The sequence below is a fragment of the Haliaeetus leucocephalus genome, unplaced genomic scaffold (genome assembly GCF_000737465.1).
Source record: "Haliaeetus leucocephalus isolate CR32 unplaced genomic scaffold, Haliaeetus_leucocephalus-4.0 Scaffold295, whole genome shotgun sequence".
NCBI lineage: Eukaryota > Metazoa > Chordata > Aves > Accipitriformes > Accipitridae > Haliaeetus > Haliaeetus leucocephalus.
This window is the reverse complement of record NW_010972731.1, coordinates 2424244-2434620: the sequence shown is the minus strand read 5'-3', so window position 1 is coordinate 2434620 and position 10377 is coordinate 2424244. Positions and strand designations below refer to the sequence as shown.

General features: G+C 41.2%; 1 protein-coding gene across 1 annotated transcript in view; it reads left to right on the top strand.

Annotated features, from left to right (window-relative positions):
• The first annotated feature begins 7513 nt into the window (after window positions 1-7513).
• BAIAP2L1 (BAI1-associated protein 2-like 1) overlaps window positions 7514-10377 on the top strand; it is a 42291-nt gene continuing 39427 nt past the window's right edge. The window contains exon 1 of the mRNA XM_010570237.1: window positions 7514-7615. Coding sequence (XP_010568539.1) covers window positions 7565-7615 — 51 coding nt within the window. The 5' untranslated portion in view covers window positions 7514-7564. The remainder of the gene's footprint in view (window positions 7616-10377) is intronic.

Sequence of the window (10377 nt, the reverse complement as noted above, 5' to 3'; positions counted from 1 at the left end):
TAATCACTCTAATTTCCTTAAACATGCTACTTTCCCAATCATAACGTGACTGGAAGTGAGGCAGTTTGACCCTGGAGCCACCACCTTTCAGACAACCAGATTAAATCATCCTCTCCATCAAAATCTCCAAGACTGCCTTTGCCAGTCTAATCTAATCATCATCTTCCCATCTTTGCAGAACAGCCCACTGCCTCCAACCATGTCCCTTCTCAGGCAGTTTGCAAGCCAGATGCAAGCCCTCAAGTGCAGACAGCAACTGTCAGCATCTGCTTTGGAGTCTGCTATGGAGACGCACTCAGTACACACCATCGGGCAGCACACACGCTTGTGATAGGCATGATTATAAATATCCATCACGGGCTGCACGGACTGCTCCCAAGATTTGCGTTGTTGAGCATCAACCATCACTGCTCATACATTTTCTAGAAAGCATTGCTAGTATTGCCACCAGCCAGTGGGTGTCTAGAAACAAGGAGTGGGCAGGCACAGCAGTGTTATGTTCTACTTCAGCAGCTTCCTAGAACAGCAACTGAACATAAAAGGAGAAGGCAGGCTCATGAAGAGTCCATACGAAGAAGCTTCAGTATGGTTCAATCCAAAAATATCCATGTACAGTTTTGGAATCATCATATTTTTATTACCAAAAAATAAAAATGGATTGCATTTTGGTATCAGTACAGCTTCTAAAAAATGTTCACAACTAAATGATAAGTTACAGGAAGAACGTAATGGTATTTTCTTTGAATTGTTTATTATTAATACAATCTTCCCTGAACATTTTTCTAGCAATTCCCCATTACAGTAAGGCTGCATACTAGAGAGTGGTTAATGAGCTACAAATTTCTTTTCAATATGGAAATGCAGTTCTAGGATTTTTGCCATTTTTAAAGTACAATCAAATTACTAGTATTATGTACCTGTTCTATCTTTTTCTAGCTGTGAAAAGGAAGAGGTAAGGACAGCATCAAAATTTATGTTTGAGTTCTTTGAAAATACTCACAGAAGTGCTGCTTTACACCTGGTCATGTTTAGTTCCCAGCCCAGCAATACTATCACATTCCAGATGAGGTCTTTATGTTCTACCCCATAACAAACATTGATAAATCTTACCCTGGTTATAATATGCAATCTACTGATATTATTAAAATTAGCAATGTGCAGATGCTATGTTTAGCTGCAGTACTCTACACTCAGCCTCAGGCAAGACCAGTTTATCCATGTGGAACAGAGTACACCTGTTGTTAGTTAATCCTCAGTTGACAAATTACAAATGGGAGAATAACAAATATGTAGTTATTTAAAATACGGTGGTATTGGCATGAGTCAGCTTATAAAACCCTGGAACCGAAATGGATTAGAAGTTTATAACAAGAATTTCACCAGGATGTTGGCTTGCTGCTAGTGCTGACTTCCAAAATAAAGTTACAGATCCCAAGGCATATTTAGGTTTCAATAACATGAACATCCTAACAGCACTTACACTCTTGAGAAAAAATTCCAAGGCTGTGTATAAGCAATATAAAGGCTGTTCCATTTGCTTACCACTAATATCTATCTTGTTACATTATAAAGCACTTTGAGAAAGCCTTGAGCATAAAGATTATGCAAGTTTATTTTGTTCTATCGTGCATAGCTTGCTTGCCATCTAGTGGACACAGCATATGAATTAAAGTAAGCACATGTACTTTTAGCAAGAAGTGAGCAATCACAAAATGTGTGGGTATAACACTTCTGAATTAAACATTTCAATTAGCAGCAGAAAAAGATTAGCATTCCTAACAGTACTGCCTATTAAATTCCCTTGAATGCTAATTTTTTTTCTAAATCATAAGAAATCTCAAAAAAAATTTAAAAAATGCATTATTCTATACCATACATTCTTTCCAGTCTCAAAAAATAAACCACAATGAAGAAATCAGATTATAATTCATCTTGTAATACTGCCAAAATAATTTGCAACATGAGACAATTGAGACACACAATACAAGCATCCAAAGCATTCATCTATCTCCAAGACAAAACCATCATCCCATTTTCAGTCTGGAGAAAGAAGAGTTTGCAATAAGGATTTTGCACTTCCTTGACACACACCCCCCCCCCCCGCTCCATACCCCCCACTCCATAAAGTACAGTGAATTAATTACATGTTTAAATGACGCATTTGATTAAGTATCTTCCTTGATCAGAGAGCTCACTATCTTATTGAATTGACCTGTGGGTCTGAGTTACAGCTCATTTGCTTTGAAACCAGCTCAGGACAATGAACAGTAGGGAACAAAATGATTTTGTGCTTGCTTGCATCAGTTTAAAAATGGAGTAAATCCATTTAACTAACCAGAGCTGAATCAGACCAAAAGGTTCAGTAAGCCTTCAAAAGTTTTATATACTTCTTTCAAATGACACTTTGTGTGAGTTTTAGTGTGCTTTTGTATTGTCAGCTTGAAGGGGATTAAAATACTTGAAAAATTCCTTGTAAGTGTCAACAGAGAACAAAAAATATATATCAATCAGAAAAACAAGCTGGTAGAGTCACTTTAATTTCCTGTTCAGAAAATTTTACTCCGACTCTGAATGCTGTTTGATATCACTAAATAACACACTGTGTACTTTTTTTTTTTTCCTTAATTGAGTTAAATGTCTGCTAATGACCACAGGGGATGAAATAGCCCACAGCTGGCTATATCATGCATATGCGATTGCTGCTTAGCTGCAATTTATGTAATTAGTTACAGTCATATTAAGCTATTTAAAACACATGTTAAAGACCCAATGATAAGCTGACATTAATGGGTCATTACAGCATGTTTAAAACATTTTCAATGAATATTTGAATATGCCACTGACATGCAAATAGACACTTATGGAAAACACTCATACATCAAAATATTACTGATTTTAAAGAAATACATGTATTTACTCAAAGGAATATTTCTGAGTGTGTACTTTTTCAAAAGATACATCAATGATATCATTTTCTCATTACAATTTCAATTCTATAAAGCTACAATGCATGGGAAAATTTTTATTGTTGCTACTCATGTTCCAAAGCTTAAAATACTATAAAGGAGAACTGGCATTCCTTAAGGAGTAAATGTAAGCACTTGTTTTGAGTTAGTCCCTCAACAGCAGTTTTGCTAGCAAATCTATGCGATTCTGCCTTTGGCCAACATGGAATCAACTGCCAGATTTGGGCCCAGAGCATGCACTTCACAGAAATACATGCAGGAAGATAGGTTCAGATTCATATGGCCTCAGCTCCAGGCCAGTCCCTGTGCCTGGCTGCTCCTGCTAGCTATGTACCTGTGAAAGGCCAGAAGGACCTTAGCCATCGCAAGGACTAGATCAGGAGACGCTGAAGTCCCAAGTCGTTCTCTTTTAAATTGCCAGGGGGCCTGTCGGAGATTATGCATAACTACAGGCCTACAAATACTTCTGTTTGACATCAGGGAAGCGTAATGTGAGGCAGATGACAGGTAGTGAGGAAGGAGTTTTGTTTTCTCAATAAGCAATGTGTTACAGTCCAATATCAAAGCTCTAGTTACAACATGTAGGATGTCTGTTAAGGACAGGCAACTCAGTTGGATGGGTAACATACCTCCGGGGATAGCCCCATGTAACACGAAACAAATATTGTCTCCTATAACACTGTAAAGGATTTTCTTTACTTGCTGAGTTACAGGTTGTTTCAAATAGAACTGTTTCAGCTCTGTTCCTCAACTTTTGCTTCCTGAGGACTTTCAGGATTCAACTGGATGAAGCCCTGAGCAACCTAATGTTGAAATTCACCCCACTCTGATGGGAGACTGGACCAGGTAAGCTACTAACCTGCCAGATTCCCTCTAACCTGAATTATTCTTGAGATGCAGTTATTGCTTGAGATGCAGTACAAAGATAAATACCACAGGATCGGTTCACCACCAAAGTAAGAATACTTCCTTCTTCATCTTTTCTGGCCAGCAAAACAATATATGTTAAAAGTAAGCATCAAAAATAGTAATGAGATTAATTTTAGTTCCAATCAGTTCAGAGAGCATATATGATTACTGATTACAGCTAGAACCATGCTCAGAACTCCTCCCCAGCGCAAAGTTAGCAAGTACTCTTTGGAGTCTCCAAGAAGCAATTCCAAAATGCACAATCCTGAGTACTCAAACACTGCTGCACCCAAAATTCAGTGTTATTGATGAATACAATAAAACAGAAACTTCTAAATAAAAGTAATATATCTCATATTAGTATGTTTATTATAAAGGCTTACAGTAGTATGTAGGCAACAGAGCATAAAAATATATTCATTAAGGCTTCAGTTTTGCAAGCTGTTAAGTATTCTGTCCTGATCAGACAAACCACTTTGGTATGTTAACTAGAGGACTAGTGCACACACGTTTAAATGTAAGAGCATCCTTAAGTAACTTGCAAAAATGAGATCTCATTCAACCGCTCTAAATTCATGGGTTTTGCTCATATCGGGATTAATTCCAGCTAAGTCAGTAACGTAACACTAATCTTAACACAATGCAAGATCAAAAATCTCCTATTAAAAGAATGAAATATTAGCATTAGTATTACAAGCTCAAGCAGACTTTTTTTTCTGAGTGAATTTGAGAATTTATGATTTATAGGAAAGGCCTAGATACTTATAAATTAAGAATTGGATTTGCCTGTTAAGTTTCAACTTTTTCAGTCACACAGTAAAACACAACACTGAACTAGGACAGAGCAATACTACTAATTATTATGATTGGTACCTAAAATATTTCTAACACTACAACAGGAGGAAAATACAGAAAATGCTTCCAAATGCTGTATATACTTGTAAGAGTCTAAAGATTTGGGAAAAACAATACAAAAGTGTAGTGACAAAGGAAAATATGAATAAAGATATAAAAATTATTTTCCACACTATTGTTTTATACTAGCATCGAATTTCAACAATAAAACAGTTGTTGCTTTTCTCCTCAATAAACACACAACCTAATCTCATAATGGTTCCGTATATTATTACTTCTAATGCTCATTTCAGAAATTTGAAGAAAGCATTGTTAATTCTCTTACTTTAAAAGAGAGGTCAGTCCTGCTATTTTCCATCTGTTAACATCTTTTCCTGTGTTGTCTCAATTATTTATGGTAATTTTTATTTTAATCTGTACATAGATGAATTAATAGAAGCAATCATTACCCCAAATTAAGGATTCTTCCTTGCTAGCTTCACTTCCCACTTAGATATTCTTTAAAAACTGCTTCTTCTTGTTTTCTTTTTTTTTCCCTCCACTACTTCACAACTGTATTATTAATTTCAATCTTTATTTTCTGTTTTTTTAATAGTCTACAGCACTAAAAACTTGGAGAAGAGTACATAAAAACACTAAAAATTGTATGTACATGAAGACTGCAGAAACTAATACCAAAGGTCAAGAAGAACACAAGAGAATATTAAGTTCAGCAGACCTTTAAAATATTTATATCTGCTTACAAAGTAAGAAGACGTTTAGAAATGTATATTTTGAAATGTTGAGCATCCCCACAATGTTAAGTATCATAATATTTTTAAACAATTCTGCCTACATCAATTATCTGTATCGTTTCTTTCTGATATGCATATTTCATTAATACTTACCTTGCCATTTGCTATGACTGAACTTAGCATGCCAAATGGAAACAAACACACTGAATCCTAGGTGAGTTCCATAACGTTCAGAGGAAATAAGGCAAATGCTTTGCCCCTAACAGGAATAATACACTCCCTACTATACAATATACTCCCAGCTCCTTTAGCAGGAGTCAGGAAAGCAAAAGTCCTTTTCTACCTCTTCATTTGGGTACCCGCGCCCTCAAATTTGAACGCCAGCCTGTTAGGGAGGAACATCCTTTTCACACATTGGCATATGGTGGTAACACAAAAGCAGTAGCACCCTGGCACAGTCTGTTTCCGGAGCTGTAAAAAACCTCTTCAGACAAAAGACTTGGGAATAAACAGTGTGATTCTTCATCCCATGCTTAGGCAAGCAGCCACATCACATTCAAGAGGATTGTTTGTATGAGCAAACACTGCTTAGTGTACAACACGAAGTGTAGACTTGGGCCCCAAATAATTCACTATACCTATAGGATAACATTATAAACTGGATTATTACAGGAAGGCAATTAATACCATGAATACCAGAAGCTGCAAAGACTTTACCTGGGAGTATTAAGTTTTATAAAACTCCCTCTCTGCCCACTATTTTAGCTGTATTCAAGACAACACTCTAAGTGCCCACTTTTTTCCCAGAAGGTAAGTTGTAGCTCTAAAGGTATAAACACCTCCACCTGCTTGAATGAAAACATTTTTACAGCTCTCGAAACCTGATAACAACCTCCTCCCACACCAGAGTCCAACATCTAGGGTTCTGTTCCAAGTCCGGTTTTTGTTGCATGCTTGCCACGATTTTATTGCTGCAATAAAGTGGGGGAAACAGAGGGAGAGACAGCGACCAAGAGAAGGATGTCTAATGTGTAAGGATGTTGATTACGCCTCACGCACTCAACACCTAGCACTGCATCTGAGTTTTACATACCCAAGATTATGAAATTCCTACAAAGTCCTTCAAGATAGTGCTGGTATTACTTTATCAGAAGGACACTGCAACTAGCATACTTTAAATTAATCTCACAATCTCTGGACAATTTATGGTCCACAAAAATTTATAGCTTACCCCAGCTTCCCTCACACACACACACACCCCCCCCATGAAGGCCTCATGAGTCATTTCACAGAGGAAAGACGACTGGGTGCACTGTGTTATTGGTGTATATTTAAGAGAAATAGACAACTTAAATGTGTAGCGCACAGCTCAGGTGGTGCACTGGACGGAGATTCAGGAGAAGGACGTTGCTGTCCCTGCCTGAGAGGCCCTGAGGCAACCCCCACGGCTCTCCCTCGCGTGGGGCTGCTGCGGAAGGGAGAAAGGGGACCATCCCCAGCCTCACTAGCACCGCTAGGGCGACACGAATTCATTCTGACACGACTAATTAATTAATTCTTACAGAACCCTCACTTAATTGCTGGGAGGAAGCGTTTACCTCCGACTTCGCCGGACACCCCCAGCAGAGCTGCCTCCTTGAAAGGGCCCTCCGAAGGGCCCAGGCTGCGCTCCGGCACAGAGGTGCTCCGCGGGGCCACGACGACCGGAGCGCCCAGGCCGTGGAGGAGAGGCTGGGCCCGGGCTCCTGTGAGCGGGAGGCGGGAAGGAGGAGGGGGGAGGGGAGGCGCCGCGGACGAAGCAGCAGGCGGCGGCAACTCAGGTAGAGGCGGCGCGGGCCGCCCGCCCTCCCCGCTGAGGCGAGGCGAGGCGAGGTGAGGCGATCCCCGCCGTTCCGCCCGCCGAGCCAGTCCTGCCGCGTCAGGCAGCCGCGGCCCCGCAGGCCCCGCCCCGGCGGCGCTGCCCGGCTGGTTCCACAAGTTTTTTGACAGTTTCTTAGCGGCCGAGGGAGAAGCCGAGTCTGCTGTGGCGGCGCTGGGCTGGGGCCGAGGCGCTCTCCGGAGGACGAAGCTCTTCCCACCGGCCGCCTCCCCGCCGGCACCATGTCTCGGGACCCCGAGGAGGTGAACAAGCTGACGGAGAGCACTTACAAAGTGAGTACGGGCCGGGGAGGGGGCTGCCCGCCGCCGCCGCCGCCTCGCCTGAGGAGACGACGGCCACCTTTGCCCCCGCTGGCCGGCACCGGCGGCGGCTGGGGCCGTTGGCCGCCCACCCACAGGCGAGGGCCGGCGGGAGGGCTCAGGGCAGCCTCGGCTCCTCACGCAGAAAGGGAGCAAACTTTATTTTGGGGTGGGTTTTTTTTTTTTCTTTCCCTCCCTTGTGAGTGATCTCGCCCGACCCGGTGTGTCAAAGACTGCTCGGTGCTCCCTCGTAAAGAACCCGAAGGGGCTCGGCGTGGAGGCGGCGGGAAGGCTCGGCTCCCCCCGCCGCGGTACGGCTGAGGCGGTGTGCGCCCCGGCCGCCTCCCGCCCGCGGCCCGAGCGCTGCGCCGGGAGGCGGCGGGGATTCGCCGCAGCCCCCCCCAGGGCGGGCACGACCGTGGCCCCGACCGCACGGGTTGGGCCGCTTTACAGCTGGGAGCGACAGCTCCGGGACAAGGCAGGCTTTAAGACTGGTTTCTCCCTCTCTAGCAGGCTCAGTTCTCCAGCGAGCCATAATTCCCTCAGTGTGTTGTAATGATAAGGTGGTTTGGAGATCGTGGTGGTTGTGGTCCTCCGCTTGAACCGTTTCTTCATACGGGTCGGAGCCTAAAAAAAGGCTTAACGCTGAATTAAGTTGCTTGCCTGCGTCCCGAGCTGAAAATCAGATATATGATGGTACACCCTAGCACTGCCTCAAAGCACCGACTGGTGAGGGTAGTCTAATTTGAGTCAGTAGACTTAAACTTTCCAAAATGCCTTGTTATTTGTGGAATTAAAAATATTTTGCATGTGGGCACTAGACACTTGTTTTGAACTCTTTCTCTCTATAAACTCAGCCCTTCCAAAACACACCGATTCTAATTGGGCAAAATTCCCTTAAGAAACATACTTGGTTGAGTAGCAATAGCAATACTGGATCTGTACCTCATTCTGTATGTTGTGTTGTACTAGAAAAAGCACTTAAATTTGCAAATGCATTTAATCATGCAAATGAACTTACAGCTGCAATGCATTTGCAGCTTTGAGCCCAAAAGAGGGCTTTCTGGGGGATTGTTCTATTTTACTATTTACTAAATCTTACCAGTTTACTATTGAATGTTTTCATATTTCTGAAGATGTTGTTATCATTCAAAGGTCTCTAAAAACATTTACTGGAGTATTTTGCTGTTAGTTTTGTTGTTATCCATCACGCTTAAGTCAACTTTACTCCTTCAAGTAGTCCAGTTGTATTGGTGTCATGTTGTATTTGCTGTTTGGTTACTTTGGACTTGGATATCAAATTCATGCAAAACTACTGAAAAAAAAAGAAACTACTTGGCTATGAATTTTGTCCTCTAGAATTGGTGCAGGTCATCTTAAACGGTCTGGTGCTTTTTGATATCAGTTATGTTCATGGCAAGGCCATAAGCAAACATAAATTCTGTTCTCTCAGAAGAGCAGCCTGTAAATACAGGCTCACAGAAGAGAAACCTGGGAAGTTGACTGTTCAGGGCTGTGCTGACAAAGGAATGTCCTGCCCTGTCTATTGACTTCCAGAATGTAGCTAAAACAGTTCTACAGAGGAGAGGGAAGAAAATTTCTTGTGTGTTTTAATGGATATAATGTAAAGTAGGCTTTAAAGGAATGACAGACCTCTAAATAAACAAAACCTTCCTTGTTGTTCAGTACTTACTTCCTGGGAAAATTTAGCCGTTTGTTTTGCTTTTTAAACTAATTTGAAGGGATACTTAAGACTGAAACAACCAGCAAAAACACAGTAATACAAAGTTAATGTTGATAGTGTGATGAAATGTCTTCTATGTGGGTATTTTGAGAGGTCTGGTATGTTGCATCACATAGCTAGTACTCACAGGCCTGGAAACCCTCCTGCCCTGCCCTCATTAAAAATTGAAACTTTATCCAGATAAGGTATAAAGGCTGCTTCAGATGGAGAATGGATTCTGGGTCTACTTTTAAAGCAGTTATTTCCATATCAAAGTTAAAATCTTGAAAATAGTTCTTTACTTCTTAAGGGCAGAGAGGACTAGCCTGTGTATTCAGCATTTGCTGTGACTGTAATCACAGCTCCCTCATCTAAAACAAATGAACACCTCTTTGTGCTCTGCTTTAGGCTGCATGGTGAGCATGCTCTCCTTTGTTTAATAATGCTCATGTAACTTCTACTCTTGCTGTGTACCATCCTAGCAATACAGTGCTTAAAACACCATGCTGGTATTGATAAAATCAGGAGCAGTGTTTGTGTTTCTCCTACCAATAAGAAGAAAGGCTTGGTCTGGGGAAACTAATTCAGTGTAGTGTAGTGATGGCATCTGTGTGCTGCAGGACCAAACACAGGCTTTTGACTTCTCAAAAAAAAATCAAATTTTGGGTGACCTGGAAAAATAATAGAAAATTAAATTGAATGCCTTGCTAGTCTGTTTTCGTGTTTTGTTTTGGTTTTTCTTTCTTACAGTGCTAATCCATTGGATTTATTAAATACGTAGTAACCTGTGTTATACAAAGCTTCAAAATATACTTACAGAAGTCATCAGGTGGCTAAGTAATGCCCTTGTATTTTTATCTTGTTCATCCTTTTTGCTGGCAACAACATTGGAAACAACATTTTTTAGCTAACCTGACTAAATAAACAACATAATCCACAAATACGTGTATGTGTGCACACAAAAATCAAGGTTGACATTTACTCTTTATGTAATACCTGAATAATCACTTTA